Raw genomic sequence first — 17,005 nt, forward strand, 5'->3', positions numbered from 1 at the left:
CACTGCATTTGAACCTTGTCCATGTGCATGCAGCCCCCACCTTGTGCCCTGTTCTTACTAAAGTGGGCAGGGAAATGAAAACAATACGCAGAAAAGGAAAAAGACATTTCTGGAGCCACTGTCCCTGCCTGCAGTCAAGTCTGGAATGTCTGTACTGCCTCCCCCTGGCCCACCTGCCTGGCTCGAGGTCTTCAGGAGCTCTGTCCACGACACTGGCACTGCTCCTGCCTCTCATTAAAAATGGTTTCCACAGCCATTAATAAGTGGGAGATAGAAGCTGCACATTCCTTAATAAAGTTTATTTAATCATAACTATGCTTAGGAAAATACACTTGTAAAGGTTAATATAATGCAATTTAGTTTAACTTTATACTACATTTTGAACAAAAGACTTCTTATACATGATTTAGGTAAAAACAGGAAGTATGATCTGGCTCGTTTTACATCTATTACAAACGCAGAAAAGACTGTCATGCACTACAGTAGAGAGCATGAAAAAAATTACCTTTGGTTTAATTCAGAGAATACAAGTATTGCACTGTAAAAGCATCAAACATGGTGCAACTAGACATCATAAACATGTTTCCATGCCAGCTTACAAAAGTTTGTTAGCTAGTGTAATTTTAGAGGGGGGAAAAATATATATACACATAAAACAATTTCTTTAGCTATTTGGATTCTGTTAATATCATATGCATGCCACGTATCTACACAACTGACATTCAAGAAAACTCTTGAATTTGATTTAATACCTTTCAGCTACATTAAATCAGTTGAAATCAATGACTTTACTGTATCTTAACTGGCCTGTCAGCTGTTAAACATTCTTCTTTAAATGACTAAAGTTCCAGCCTAGATCATCAAAATCCAGAAACAACAATTGCAAACCATGGATTTTAGGTGCCTAGCTAGCCATTTCTTGACCATTTTTTGGGGCAGTTAGTTTGAGTGTATAGACTCATACAGAAAAAGCCCAAAACACATGACTCAACCAAGGGCTGGCAGTGTATGGGTATATCAGCATGCTAATCCTTCCAACCACGTATTGGAGGTTGAACACAAATACAGGTATTATTGCTAAAAAACACAAACATGCTAGCATTGGCAAAACCAACACAAAATAATTTAACAATATTGAAAAAGACCAAAAAAAAAAAAGGCATTGTTTAAAGGGAGACACAGCAATGTAAGACCACCATATATGGTGGGCTACGTGACCCACACTCCCCGTAAAATACTCATATTAGCAGTGCCTAACATTTGAGATAAACATAATGCATTACATCCTTGCCTTTTTACTGTAACATAATCCCAAACCTTGCAGAGAATTCCAACACAGTTCTGCACCCAGATAAACTAGTTCAGGATGTTGTTGATGGGTCTCAGATAGAAAAAATCAACTTCTCTTCTTCTTAACATGTTAATAATTTATTTTCAGTTTCTCGTCTTGTGGTAGGAAACTCCGCCAAAGAGGAGCCAACTGTTGTCTTTGAAGAGTTCTTGTCAGATCAAGCATTGAAACCTTGACCACTTCACAGAAATGTGCAGCACAGTATTTCAGAGAACCACCTTTGCTTTTGTCTCACAGAGAGAACTTTAAAGTCAGTCAACAGAATTGTTTTCATTAAAAAAACAACAGGAAAAAATCATCAGGCTAGTCCATGAGTTTACTTGAACATAGCTAAAGTCCTTGAAGTCTCTCACAAAATGGCAAAGGCTCTTCGCAAGGATAGGAAGGGAACTTTAAACCTCTACACAGTACTGGAATTCCCAGCATCTGCTCACATCACTCACAAATGGTGGCAATATTTATATATAAAGAAACACTATCATTAAGAAAAAAAAATACATCTAAAACTATTACAACTGCTAGTTCAGGAAAACAGTTCAACTAGGTTTGTTCTCTTAATGTTTAACATAAATATAGTTGCAACTTGATCTTGAGTTGACAATGATTGTCACAGCCAAGGTAAGGATTGAACACTATCTATGCAAACAGAAACTCACTATACATTATACAACTTATTTCTGCCATGAGGGACGCCTTCCCTCTCAAATCTTTGGCCTCCTATTACCAATCTCTCCCAAAATCAGAAGCAATGTAGCATTGTTGCTCTCAATTAATTCACAGCAGTGGGTTTGTTTGGAGGGGAAGATGCTGTGGGGACAACACAGTGAAGAATGGAGTTTATTCCAGAGCTTACACAGAAAGTTACTTGCAATAAAGTGCTCTGACAAATGCTGTCTGAGCTCTTCAATTCCACTCCCCAAGTAACACCTGCCTCCAAATTTGCTTCTTTGGAGCTGTCCCCAACTGCTCCCACTGGAAAGGCAGCTAATGACAGTCAGAAGAGTGCACAGATGGGACCTGGAGGGTTTTGCTTCTTCCCTGCTGGTTTGGATTTCGTTTTCATTTTGCCACTGGTTGGCTACAAGCAGTTAGGTATGCAGTTAGGTATGCAATCTCTCTTGCATTTGTGTGTGCTGGAAATGAAATCTGTTTAGAATTAAAAACTCCTGGTATGACATGTAGACCTGAGATGACAATCTGATAACTTGCATGTTTCTCTCTGAATGGAAGCAGGATGGTTTTATTAAATGCAACTTGAATTAATACAGAGCAGAAATTCCTACAGATTTTAAATATTTGTTGCTTACCAGTTGATTCATCTTTACTTGTTCGTTGGGTTTTTTGTGTATGAGATGTTAGATTATATCACTGCTACTATTTTATTTTTTAAAGCTCATGAAATTTGACTGCTGTCCACCACAAAAATGAAAATGTAAGGGAAAAAAAAATTCCAGACTTGCAGAATCTGCAGACTGTTTCCACTGAGAGTGATTATTTTCCTGTCTGGTGATCCCAAATTATAAATCAGAATTTATTACTATGCATGTGTATTCAAAGTATCAGAAGTGGCATTTCCATGACAGAACAAATCCTGTAAAAGTGTTTTGGAACTGCATTGATATCGTTTTGCTCAAGGACTCTACAATTCTAAACACAGTCAAAAATACATAGCCAAGCAGCTCATAATTTCAGCAACCTCATGCACAGTTAATCACATCCCAGGAAAACAAGAAAAATCTGCAGTAAGGAACAGAAAACTGCCACAGAAAACTGTCCCACAGTAAGCAACAAGTCTGAACATTTCCAAATATAAAGAACTTACACATACAAAACCAAACATGCATATATAAAGTGTACATATACTGCACAAGCACTATTCCTACAAGATTAAACTGCATAGGTAAAAATCAAAAACAAGTGCAACATTTTAAGCCCTTAAAGCACAATCAAAAAACAAAAAGCAGTAATTAAAAATAACAAACTTGCTCCCCCACAAAAAAGCCAATTACACATCAGTGATTAAGATACTCATCAAGACAGAGGTTCTCCAATCAAAAGTTGGAAGGACTGCTCTCAAATTTTGGCTCATCATTCACGCTTAGGGGATCTGAAATGTACGTTCATAATTGTAATTAGCTTAAACAGTTATGTTCATCACTAGCCAACTTTGATTTCTTTTACAAAGTGCTCTTTATGTAATAGAAGTTATCTTCCTGGTAGAAAAACCATCAAGTAGTTTAACACTTTGAACATCAAGATACATTGAAAAGAACTAAAATAAAAAAGGGAAAGGGAAAAAGGGAGAGAAAGAGAGTTGGCTGCTAGAACAAAAAGCAACTTATGCCAGTGGCTCTATAAACATCCAACTTGTATATTGTTAGCTCCAGTCTTGTTCCTAAAACTCAGTTTATAAAAGAGCTGCATAAGCTAATAGACTAGAAGCTTACAGTGACTTTATAGGACACAACCTCATACACCCTATACCTGCTTTCTCTAATTAAGAGATCCAATAGTTAATGAGTTCACCATGACACATAAAGTTGTCAAAAATATTTTCAACTTAAAAAAAACCTAAACCAAAAAAGAAAACAATGCAGACACTAAAGCAAACCGTGCTTAAAAAAAAAAAATCTACAGTATTTTTACATAAGCTGTGTAAGATCTTACAAAAGAAGATTCCCCAAACCACAGCTATTTCTACTCCTGCCCTTTTGCTGCCTTCTCGAGATAATACACATTAACTAAGTGCCTGTTGAGGTGCTTGCTGTATTCACCCTCCTTTTTAAATGAGCGGTCACAAAAAATGCACACATAGTTCTCCCTGGACACCGAGGTGTCTGGAGCATCTTGTGACATCTTTGGACTTGTCTCCTCTGGTACAGAGCGAGCACCATTTAACCCCGAGTCGTCACTTCCTTCTGATATGTTGTCACTGATGTCACTGCCTTCGTGGCTGTGGATGCCCTCATCCTCATCCATTTCCTGAGATTCATTCACTGTGTTATCCCGAGGTAAGGACAGAGCCACTTTAGGGCTTTGTGGACACGCTTCCGCGGGCACAGGCACTGGCACAGCATCTCCTGCTGACTCCGTCGCTGGCAGGCATTTCTTGGTCAGGTCCATCAGGCTTGAGTTAGTCTCAGTTTCTGCCACAGTTTCCTCTGGCTCCTTCTCAGGTGCCAGATCTGGTACCACATCCATGAGTACATCCACGCTTTTTTCAGAAGACGCTGCATGGGAAGATTCCTCAGAGCAAGCGTCTTCCCCTTTGTCCGCCTGTCTCTCCTCCTCTTTTGCACCACCAGTGTCTTCACTCTCTCCCACTGCCGCAGGCATTTCTTGGTCCTCTGCCTCACCTTCTGTGTTTGCATCCTGAGCTGGCAGACAAAGCTGCCCCGGACCTTGGATGCAGTTTCCTTTGGGATCAGTGGGATCAGTGCTCTCCCCGCTGATAGCATGACCGCCGTCATTGTTTAATGCCACTGTGTCAGTGGGATCTTGCTCCTTCTGGTCACTGCCCTCAGTGTCCAGCTTCACACCTCCATCTTTTTCTGTGATAGGATACTCATCTGGCATCTCCTCTTCCTCAATCTTCTCCTGATCAAGTTTACTGCTTTTTTTACTGTGCTTTATTTTCAGAGCTTTCTTTTTTCTGTTTTTCTTGAGGCAAGAATTTTGCTTTTTAGGCTCCTCCTCTGGTGCAACATCACTTTTTTGAGCTTCCTGGCAGTCTCTGGGTTTAGCTTCCACTTTCTTTTTCTTTTTTGTTACTGCTGAGGTATCATTTGCAGGCTCTTGCTTTGAGGAAGTTGCCTCAGTCTCTGCCTTTCTTTTGACCTTCTTTGTTTTACATGTTTTCTCGGTACTTTTTTCAGTTTTAATATCTACCTCCTTGTTTTCTGAAGCCGATTTCCGACTTCTAGTTGTCACCTGGCCTGCAGAAACATTGCTTGCTGACTTCTTTTCCTTTGCCGAATTATCTTTTTTCTCCACCTTCACAATTTTCTCAGTTTTCTTTGCAGCTGAATCCCCTTTCGTTGGTTCCTTCTCCACTTTGTCATTACCGCTCTCAGAAAAGTCAGCTTCGCTCTTTTTAGTCCGTAGCTTCACCTTCGAGACATCCATGGTGATGTCAGAGCAATCGGGATGCCTGGACTTGATGTGATACTGCAGGTTACATTTTTTAGACGCTGCATAATCACAAACAGGGCAGAGAAACTGGCGCGGGTTGATGTGGAGCTCGACGTGCTTCTTGAAGTTGCTGCGGTCAGCGGTTTTGTAGTTACAGTGCGGGCAGATCAGAGGCTTCGGCCCGTTGTGCACTTGCCTCGCGTGGCGAGTCACTTCGTGCTGGTTTGAGGCCACGTAGCTGCACTGGTCACATTTGAATGGCTTCTCACCTAAGGAAGGAAGGATGGAAGGGAATGATGGTGATTATTAAGCACGGTGGTTGTGGGGCACTTACTTCCCACTAATACAGATATAGAAATAAGAAACTTGAAAAGGATAAAAAAAAATTATCCATGCGCCTTTAAAATTAAGCAAAGTCAACATAAGAAATCCACAAGTCACAAACACATTCACAAGACACTAAGAACAAAATACAAAAAAAAAGAGAGAAGGAGTGAGGGCTGGGAGGAAGGGGATCCAAAACCAAACAAGCAGTAACAACGTCACAGGTTCTGGCTAGGCATACATACCGGCAGAGATCTCTCTACAGTAATATTAGCAAATGGAATCCATACCCAACTGGTCCATTGAATGCATTGTAGAAAAATGGAAATGTAACATTTGATGAATAGCAGTTTCACACAAACGTTTCAAAAAAGTCCAACTTTATACAGATTTATCTTACTTCATGTTTGCATTGAAAGGAAATGAGGGAAAAGAAGCTAGCAAAAGCCTAAGAACATGAAAGGGGTGCCCAGATGATCTTTACCTCTGAAAAAATTCTGTTCACTGTTTTAGTGTCTCAAACACACAGTGCTCTGGCTACAGGCTACTCTTGGCAAGGCAACCAAATGCAGCCCACAGCCATCATGTTAGTATTGAAATCTGCATTTATATTAGTGTAATGACTCCTGTAGAAGTGTCCCTGAAATGTTCTGCTTAGTGCACGCCACTGCAGCAGAAATAGCTTTCCCCTTACAAATCAAAGCAAATAGGAAAAACACTTCTAGTGCAACAACTCAAGTCCAGAAATACTTCGGGAGCATCTGTGTATGTGCCAATTTAACTGAGGAATTTGGGATGCTCCTGAGCTCTGAACTAGCATCTCAAAACTGATCTGCAGAACTAATGCATGCTACTTCTTCAGTATGTTGAAAATCCACTCCAGTCCCTTCTGCTCATGATACAATAGTGCTTCTCCCACCCCTGCAAGCCACTGCCCATACTCAAGCATGCTCTGTGGCACAACTCAGGAGACCAGCCAGCCTGCACTGAAGATGTGGTGCCTGTTTGTGTGCTAACCACAAGATCTGCAACACCCTCACAAACTCTAGCACAGCAAAGGCTGTGCTGCCTCCTTGGCATGAAGCAGGAAGACAATTTTTTAAATGTCCAGATCATCTCATCATTGTCTGTCTGCAGCATCTATTTATTATTTAAAGAAGAGCTACTTTGATTCCTTCCCTCTCCACTTTATTTCCTTCTTTTTTCCTCCCACTTGCTGGTAACATTTTCTACAAGTTTCAGCTTGATGTGTTTATTGCTCATCCTTCCTCCAAGTACAGTCTTTATCACCTACACTTCAAAGAACAGTTCTGTCCTGCACTGTGGGAGGACAAGAACAGCCTCTCTTACATACACATGAACAAGCTGTTCTAAGTGCATGGAGTGCTCAGAGGCAGCTGCAACTGGGTAACTCAAAGGTAGCATGTGAAGAGTTTGTGTCCATGGTCTCTACTAAATCCTGGGGTTTTACTGTGCAAGTGAAAAGGATATGTACCAAGATGGCTAAAAACAGCTGCAAATTAGGCTCTAAACCACTGCCATTTGCTGTCTGACATGGGAAGAAAGCTACAGCACCCATGGGCCTTAAACAGGCAGCCTGTCAACTGCAGGAGTCCAGAAATTGCCATAGAAAAGGTGCAGCTGCCTGGGCAATGCAACAAAACACACAACAAAATTTAGGAGAGCTATTAATACAAGGCCCCTGATAGCAAAAGTCATGCCTTCCCTCAGAGACTTTTGAGGCAGGGGCCACAGGCAGATCCTACTCCTTACCTCCTCTGGAGCTGAGACTTCCTTTCACAGAATAAGGGCAGAGCAATATGTTCATGAAATGATTTCCAGGTTCAGTACTGACCAAACCATTTGCAAATTTGGTGGTTCATTTGCAAACCAGAGGTTCAACCAAATATTATTTTTGTTTCTGAAAGCAGAAGACTACATTCACAAAATTCTCACACCAAAATACTGACATGTCATTTTAAAGCTGGCTATTTTTAATGGGCCCAAGCTCCCCTCCACTACAGTTAAAATTGCCTGTCTCCTGGTTTCAATTAAAAGCCTCATCATTGAAATTGAGACAATTACTGTTAGGGAGACTTCAACTCCTGTTTGCCAGCATTAGGAATTCATCTAGGGACGGTCAATTCAGATTTTACAAAAACAAATCAAAAGCACAGGCTCAGGTCTATCTGAACTCCCTTATGAGAGTCATAAAGGATTACTATGCTTGTGTCTGTGGTGTTACAACTCCCAAAAATGCTGTTAATTCATTCAAAAAGAGATTTACGAGAGCAAATGTTTGTAACACCACAGCTCATGACCAGCAATGGGGAATAAAGGCTAATGAAAATTGCTAATTTGGTTTTTAGTGCCACAAGACTGAGTTGCTTCTGAACATCCTCTGAGTCTGCTTTTTCTCCTGTGTCTCCTTGCCATAAGCAGACACCAATTTACATCCCTGTGTCATACAAAACCAAAGCTAAGTGTTCCCTTAGAACCCCTGGATGGGACACAATCCTAGCACCACAGAGGAGATTCTCAGCTACTCAAAATGTTCCCAGCTTCACTGATTTGAACTCATTTATGAGAGCTGTGTACAAGATTTTGTTCCTGTATCATCACAATGTTGTATCTATTACTAGATTACTAGGACTACTAGAGCGGCCCTATGAATATCAGAATAGACCTTGAAAAGTAAAAAGAAAAATATATATTCCCATTGTCAGTTTTATTCGTGACACTTCACCTTCCTTAGCAAGACAACCTTCCCCATTAAAGAAGGAGCTAAAGCTCAGGCCTTACTGCTAAGATGGCATCTCACACAGAACTGGGCAGGCTGCTTTAGGTGGTCCTTCTGGAGCCAGGGTGTGGCCCAGATGACCTCCAGAGGTCCCCTCCAGCTGCAGCCACGCTGTGATTCTGTGGCCCACCCCCTTTGCTCAGTCCCACTGCTGCCACTCCGTACCAACCTGAGTGGGTGCGCATGTGCCTGGTTAAATGGGTCTTCTGAGAGCTGGAGTAAGGACACATCGCACACTGGTAGGGTCGCTCCCCTGCAAAACAAACAGCAAAGTAGTTACTGAAACACAGCAGATTCCCAAACGTGGTTACCGAGCCACACAGGGGAGGCTGTCACAGATCCTCACACTGTATTTGAGGGATGTTGTCTCTCAGCAAAGGGACAGTGAGAAGCATATGCCCGAGCCGGACCACTGCAATGTGTCATGCCTTATGAATGAGGGTAGTAAAAGGGCAGGATAGTGACAGAGGCACATCCCAATGTCCACCTGGGGTCAGCTGTAACCTCAGCCAAAGGATTATGAGGACAGACAACTTTAGAAAGCCTTAAGCCACCAGACCTGACTTCCCTACAGCATCTTCTCCCAACACTCAGAAGATGCACAACAGATCCTGTAAAAAATGAGGTATTTCTTGCTTTGCTTAACACCTTATCTGAAACCTCCATATTTTATTTGGATTAAGATTGGATATGACCATCCATTCCACATGGACTTCCATTTACCAGAACACAAGTGACACACAAAGAAGAGCAGGTCTTTGCTTCCAAAGTTTTACTGGCAGAGTGAAAACAGCTTGCAGCATGGAAAAGCATGATGCCCTGATCAGTGAAATTATGCTGCTAGCAAAAGCTTAAGTGTAGCATAAACATTTATTTCAAAGACTCAAAACCCCATGCCTGAAGAGTTACTGGTTCTGGAGAACTAATGGAAACTAAACGGTCATAAATTATATCTCCACTGAGGACAGTCAGCTTGTAATTGTAGCTAAAATTGTATCAGTACAATGATACTTGAAAATCTTTTTCAAGTGAAGACAAGCTCCAAACAAAGGCAGACAGTTTTATAATTAACATGTTAGGCAGGTCCGGATAAGCACCAGGGGTGTTTGCCCCAAACTGCTAGCACACTGTCTTCCCTACGAACACTTTTTAGTCTTGGGTAGACATCCACAGGAGAAGAGAGGAGTGAAGCTGACAAAGGAAAAAGAAGTTACTTAGTCCTAGTATTTATTCAAATCATAGCCAGAATTACACTACAGCACTTGGATAAATTTGCTACATATGAGTTATACAACCAAGGTGCTCTCCAAATCACAGAGACCTGGACATCTACAAGAGCCCTGCACACAGGGTATGTGCTCACTTTCAGAGGCACAGCTCTCTGTGCAGCAGCAAAAATCTGCATCTGCCAGTGTGTGATGTGAGGCTCTGCTGCCAGCCTGTGCCAAAACAGCAGTAGAAGCAGCCTTTGTAATGCAGATTAATTCCACATTTCTTCCTTCCATCAAACATTTAGACTATCGTTCTTGATTAGATCAGCAGTTTAAAGGTAAATTCACCCTAACAACCACAACTCCCCTCCCTTTCCAATTAAAACAAGGTAGGAGATTGGTGCAATACACACAATGAGATTAAGTCATGTTCAAGGGAGGGGTAGTCCTTTTGGTACAAAGAAATGGTTTTGGTTTTAAATTACTCCTGACAATTAAAAAATATGTGGCCAAAGGTCCTGGAATATTCAGTCATATCTTCTTCCCATTATCTGAAATTTCATATCTGTAAAGTTCCCTACAACATCAGGAATGTGAAACAGGCTTTCTTTCGTGGCGTTTTTTACAGAGGGCACAGCCACAAAACAAACTAGATTTAAGTATAATGACCACCACTAATTTAAAATGTGTTATTGCCACTTGAGAATTAAATGCATTGTACAGGCTGTTTTGTCAAATACTATTCCCCAAAGGATTTGTATTGTAGTTTTACAAGCTGTTTCTTTATATGCAAACAAGCCATTAAAAAAAACCTCTCCAAAACACAGAATAAGTCCCAATCCAGCCAAAGCTCAAGCAGGCACTTAACTCTGTGCAAATGAACAGGCAGACTGACATCAGCACAGAAATTTAAGACCATCTTGTTAAGTAAAGTTCCCAGTCTGACCATTCAGGAGTCTCTCCAGAGTCACACTCCCAAGGACTGAAGCCCTTTCATGGTGGGTGGCTCCAGTGACCCAACAGGTGCCCTCCATGATCACCTGCACACCCCACTCACACACAGTCAGTCCAGGTTTCCTTACCAGTTTGTCCCCAGGTTTCCCACGGCAGTCTCAGATGCCTCATTCCATAAAGCCATTTACTCATGGTACAGTAACACAGAGACAGCTGGAGCTGGTGCCTCCAAAGAGGACCCAAGAGTGGAACCCCTGCACTTTTATATCCTCACAACCTACCTGCACACAAATATCACTCTTCCTCCCCAGTCTTCTGTTCCTGCTGCTGAGCCTCTCCATGTCCATCTACCTTGCTGGCCTCCCCAATCTTCATCTGCTTTGTTATCCAAAGGTTGGCAGTTCATGGCTCCTGCTGTGTCTCTCAGTGTCCATCCACCTGGCTGGCACCACTGGTACAGGGTTGGAACCTCACACCCTTCTCTGTGCCCTTACCCTGAGCAAAACCTGATCTCGAACTGCAGCTTGCACACTGAGCTACCTGCACCAAAGGTATTCCTCAACAACCCCTTGATACAGCCTTTTTTATAATGCCATTAGAAGTCCCATCTGCTTGAAACAAATCTGCTTCCAGCAAACTTCAGAGTGGCAAGCAAGAAAGATTCCCTCTCACAACCAAAATTTAAATTAAAAAAAAAACAAACAAACAAAAAACAACCACAAACCAAACCAAAACCAGTCCAAAACTAGACACAGAACACTGTGACTGACTGAAGCAGATGTCTTAGTTATACAGCCCTTCAGTTTATTTTCAATGAAGTTTTCTAGAAATTTCTTCTAACAAGCAAAAAAATAAAAGAGAGCAATGCTGCACTGTCTTGCACATAGTACAGCTCCAGAATCAGCAGGTAAATCAAGTCAAAACTTGGTCTAATGAGCACAAAGGAGCCCAGGTAGATCTGTCCCTGACACAGAGTCCTTTCTGCCTAAGCAGCAGAGGAACAGATTGTCCTGAACACCTCCAGCCAGCCACTCCCGGGCAGCAGACAGGCCCCTGCAGAGGCAGCCTTCCCAGGTGACAAGCCTATGACCCTCTGCACGGTCCCTGAAACACCCCTCTGTACAAGGTCCCCAACATTTGTCAGCAGCCTGTCCCACAAGCACTGTCACAAGCTGCAAGGTATATTCAGTACAGGGCAGGTTCTGGGACACCTGCTTTTCAACATGAATGCAAGCAACAACAGGCAGGCAGATAACCTCTGCCTGTCTTCCTGTGGTCCCCAAACATGCCAAGGATTGGTATTTTTCCCAATCATGTTAGGTACTAGCATGCTGCCCCCTTCCCTGCTCCTGGCCACGTGCTCTGGTATTTGCATGTGTTATTAGTAAGGCAGCTAAGTTCACTAACCAGCAGAAAACCAGCCTGGGGAAGGGGAAATGAGTATTTTTACTCCTTTACTCCTTTTTAGTGAGCTGAATCAACTAGTCCCAGGATACAGGTAGAAAACTGAGACTGCCTTTCTCCAGCAGCAGCAGCAGCAGCAGCACATTTATCTGTGAAACTCCACTCTGTAGAGTCAGTGTTTCAGAAAACTGTATGGCTCTAATACAACAGAATCAAATTAACTGCAAAGAGGCATTTCCCCCACAAAAAAAAAAGTCTGACGAAAAACAAAAAAACAGGAGAGAAGGAAAAGCATGTATCCAAAATTATTGAACCTATTAGTAATAAGGAAACCAAAGAAACAAACAATTCCAACTTTCTTCTTTAATATTCTGAACCCATAAAATAGGAAGAAAATGATGGATAGATGTATCCCATTTATTCTTACCAACAACTTTTTTTCAGTTTTAAATGACAACTACAATCCAAAGCTATTTTAGTATCATTCAGCCAGTTTTTACTAAATTCGATACTGTTATGTAAACAGTCTGCAAATACTTTTGACTATAAAATAGCTGTGGGTGTTTTTTCAGGTTTTTTTTGGGTGAGGGTTGTTTGGTGGGACTTTTTGTGCGTTCTGGTTTTGTTTGTGTTCTTTAAGGCAATTTATTACACATTAGTATTGTCAGAGACTTTTAGCCTGGTGTATAAAATATACCTGCCAGGAGCTTATTCATTCTTCCAATACTCTAGCTTTAACACTCTCCTCCACAAAACCAATGTTACTGGAAATAAGGCACATTCCTAAATCATTCTACTAACATATTTGGAAGTTTTTAATCAAGCAAGAGCTGCCTGAAAGAACTTAACTATGTAGTTATGAAGTAGCAAAGAAACACTGACAAGGGTAGACTAAAACATGTTGAAATCATAATCACTCATTCCAGCTTAATTACAGTAACAAAAAGAACCTGCACAACTGTCTTCACAGGAGAAAAAGGGGATCTGGATACACTGAATTTTTTAAAAAGTTTAATACAGTTCATCGGTAAATTGGTCAAATGCAGTGATAACAGAGCACTTCCTCAGCAAACATGCTTTCATTGTTAGTTCCTGTAAAACTCAACAGGCACTTTCAGAAATCAGAAAGGGGGCCTAATGTCATCTACAAACACAAGCAGAGATTAATTTAAAGTTAAGGCAAATGTAAACTAGACAGGAACCAAAGCAGTGGCTCACATTTGGCCATGAGCTCCCCACAAGATTCATTTAGGTTTTTTCCTACTATTTTGCCATTTTTACCTGGTCTCTTTCCTGTTATCTCCTACAAACCACACAAAGAAAATGAGCTGGAGGATAAACAACACCATTTTCCTAACACCTCTCACAATAAACTTTGTTTACTTGCTTAGAAAAAAAATATTTAGACAGGACTGAGTTTGAAATTGACGGTATCCACTAAACAACAGCACGCAGCTATTCTTAGGAAAGAATAAAGTACTAAAATTCCCAGCAGACCCTACCAGCCCCAACAAAGCAGACACTAAAGTGAGCTAACAAACACAAACTCCTGCACACTGAAGCTCAAGCCCAGCCCCGAGGCCTCCGGAGTGCCCACCCCTTCCAGACAGCTGCAGACAACTGAACTGAAACCTCCAAACCATTCATGCCACTGCTGTGACAAAACACGACTTTAAAGGAGAAATTCCCCAGTGTTTTGCTCAGCCAGCACAGTGTACAACAAAGGGGAACCAAGTCAGGTGAGCATGCTAAAAGACGGTTAGCAAGTGAGCCCTCTCCACAGAAAAGCCCTGAAACAGTGGAAATAAAAGCTTCCAAGAAGCAGCAAGGAAGCTCTGAATTGCCCTCTCGCTTCCACAGAAGGGATCAGGAGGCCAAGTAACTGTACCCCATGGCCCAGAGGGGTGAGATGGCTACGAAAACCCCTTGTGGAAAGGAGTTTTGGTTCGTCAGAACTCCCCATGTGAGAGGCTGGTGAGGCTCTCAGATGAAAAGCAAGGTATTTCCTGAGTCACCTGTGGTCTCAACTCACAGGACGGCAGCAACACCGGCTATACACCAGGGAAAAAAGGGGCCTCACACTGTCTCTTCCAATTACAAACCAAGGTTAGAAGTCAGGAAATCAGGCCAGACTCCCCGGAAGGCTTCCTATAGGGCAACAGAAGTGTGTGTCTACTTCTGGCTGCTGCAGTGATGCAGGCCCTAGAAAAAACGAAGCCTCTGAGCATTAAAAGGAATTAATTCACTGTTCAACTCTTATTCTGACTTCGTGGATGCTGGAGGACTTTTCTGCATGCATCAGTCAGCTCTTTCTCTCTGTAATTACATTGTAGTCAAGTTTCAGCTCAGTCTAAAGACAGCATTTTCAAAACTACCTATGTGGGATTCTTACACTTTCATCAACCTGCTTGTTTTGGTTTTACACTACATCAGGTTTTGGTGTTGTGGACTCTGACAATTATCACAGGTATACTTTGTCATGCCTTCTTCAAAAAATTAGCTTAAAATTACTAAACAAAATGCCCTTCATCTCCTCTTGGTCACCTGACATTTCCTCAGTCCTCTAGGACTGCAGACTGGAACTCAAACCAAATTCCACTAGGCTATAACCTGGTAGCACCAGAGAAGAGAGCACAAAGCCTTATCAGAATAGAACAAACTTTGCAAAAAGACTCTACTTGCTTCATTTATCACAGATTCTCAGTAGTCGTACTGCACTTCAGTCAAAACAAGATTAAAAACTTACCTGTGTGAGTTCGAATGTGCTGAATATAATTATTCTTCCTGTCTGAAAAATAGGAGCACTCTGAACAGGTATACACTTTCCTGGGAAAATGATTTCTTAGGTGTTTTTTCCAGTGATATTCACTGACAGTAGTGTATGTGCATATGGTACACTTGTAGACTCTCTCATTTTCCCCTGCTTTGTTGTGGTGCTTCAAGTGAGCCAGATAGTGATCATATCTGTTAGTGTTATAGCCACAGCGATCACAACGGATTGGGCCCTTAGAGAAATCCACCTCTTCTGCAGTGCAGGAATCAGACTCCTTCACCTGTGCTTGCTTTTCTGCATTTTCTTCCACGAAGAACTTCTTAGCACTGTGAACCCTGATATGATGCACAAACTCCTCTTCAGACTCTGCCTCATACTGGCAAGGCTTACAACGAAATGGTTTGCTCTTCAAGCTCTTACACTTGTCCTCTGTGCTTTCTGGAGTACCCGGTGCTTCCAATGAGGCATCTTTGTCCACACTGGGAGTCTTAGGAGGGGAACAAGCAGCTGGACCTTGAGTTTCCACATTAGGAACCTCAAGGGTGCTTAATTCCACATTTTCAGGTGCCTCGTGGTCACTCTCTGCAGCCTGGGTATCTTCCATACCCTCTCCATCACTATCTGAGAAGTTGCTGTCCCCCACCGTTGTCAGTTCTGCCATTTGTCTCTCTTCTCCAACCAGGTAATCACAGCAGTTGCCACTAACTTCCCCCGTCAAGGCCACATTTGCCAACATAATAAGCTGAGGAGCTGCCAGCTCAGCTTTAGAAAGGTCCTGTAAGTCATACATGTCATTGGACAATGCCATGCCAATATTAGAACTGCCGGGAAAGAGGCTGTTCCCACCAGACTGTCCCAGCACTTGAGTTGCCATGGCAGTAATTCTGTGTGAAGAGAAAAGGAACACCTGTAAGCACCTGAGCGTGGAAAAATCTCCTCTGCTGTGTACTGCCGAAGCAGCCCTCCGGGGAACATCAAAAAACTAAAGCTCTTTGCTGAGGTGCTGGGGCAGCGGGCAGCAGAACCCGGAGCTGTGGGGTCTCGTTCTTTGCCCCAAGGGCTCTTCCCTACGTGTGGAGGATCCCACCCGGTGGGAGGCGCTGACAACGGGGTCCCAGGGCCCAGGCGGGGCTCGGGGCAGGTGACTGACCCCGGGCCGGGCCCCGCGGCTCCCGCCACGCCAGACACGGGGGGACGTGGGGCCGGCGGCGAGTGCTGTGGCCGCGCTCCGCCGAGTGCCCTGCCCGGCCGCCGCCCGCCCCAAGCGCCCCGCCGGGCCCAAGGCCGCCAACAAAGGGGGGCGGCCCGGCCCTGCGGCGACCTCCCCGCGGCCCGGCGCACATCCGCCAGGGGAGCCGGGCCGGGCCGTGCCCCCGCCACCCTCCCTCCTTCCCTCCCTCCCTGCCTGACAGGCATGCGGCCATTTTCTGCCTGCCCACACAAAGCGCCCTCCCCGCGCCGCCCCCGGCCCGCCCGCTGCCGCCGGCCGGTGGGGACGCCCGGCTTCCTCCTCCGCCCGCGGCGGCCGGGGCAGCCCGCCCCCGGCAGGAGGGGCCGGGCCCAGCGGGGTCACCCGGCAGCGGCGGGGGCAGCGGGCGGCGGCGTGCCACGGGGAAGGGGCACCCGCCCCGGGGGAGGGTTCGTGCCCAGGGGCAGAGCTGGCGGCCGCGGGGTTTGTCCGTGCCCGGCCCCGCTGCCGTGGGTTCCTTTGTCCGTTCGGGGATGGCAACGCTGATCTGACCAGCTTCGAGGCGGTGCCCACGGCATCGCCTTCGCGAGGCGAGTCCGGAGAAGGCAGCGAAGCTGGCGAAGTGTTTAGAGCACAAGTCTGATGAGGAGCAGCGGAGAGAACTGGGTGTGTAGCCTGGTGAAAAGAAGACTCAGCGTGACTTTATCACTCTACAAGCAACTGGAAGGAGATTGTGCCAGATGGGGGTCGATCTCTCCCCCCAGGAAGCTAGTGAGGTCTTAAGCTGCACCAGGAGATGTTTGGGTTAGATATTGATCATGGAAAGCGTGGTTAAACATTGGGATGGGCTGCCCCAGGAGGTGGTCAT

General features: G+C 43.9%; 1 protein-coding gene across 1 annotated transcript; it reads right to left on the bottom strand.

The window, feature by feature from the left end:
* Positions 1–284: 284 nt before the first annotated feature.
* On the bottom strand, positions 285–16,404 carry REST (RE1 silencing transcription factor). Its single transcript, XM_039710382.1, has 3 exons — positions 14,922–16,404; positions 8,776–8,859; positions 285–5,751 (listed from the first exon to the last, which is right to left on the bottom strand). Exons 1-3 carry the CDS (start codon positions 15,820–15,822, stop codon positions 4,049–4,051), a joined length of 2,688 nt encoding a protein of 895 aa, XP_039566316.1. The 5' UTR covers positions 15,823–16,404; the 3' UTR covers positions 285–4,048.
* Positions 16,405–17,005: the final 601 nt, after the last annotated feature.

This window comes from Passer montanus, unplaced genomic scaffold, assembly GCF_014805655.1.
Source record: "Passer montanus isolate IOZ18808 unplaced genomic scaffold, ASM1480565v1 scaffold23, whole genome shotgun sequence".
NCBI lineage: Eukaryota > Metazoa > Chordata > Aves > Passeriformes > Passeridae > Passer > Passer montanus.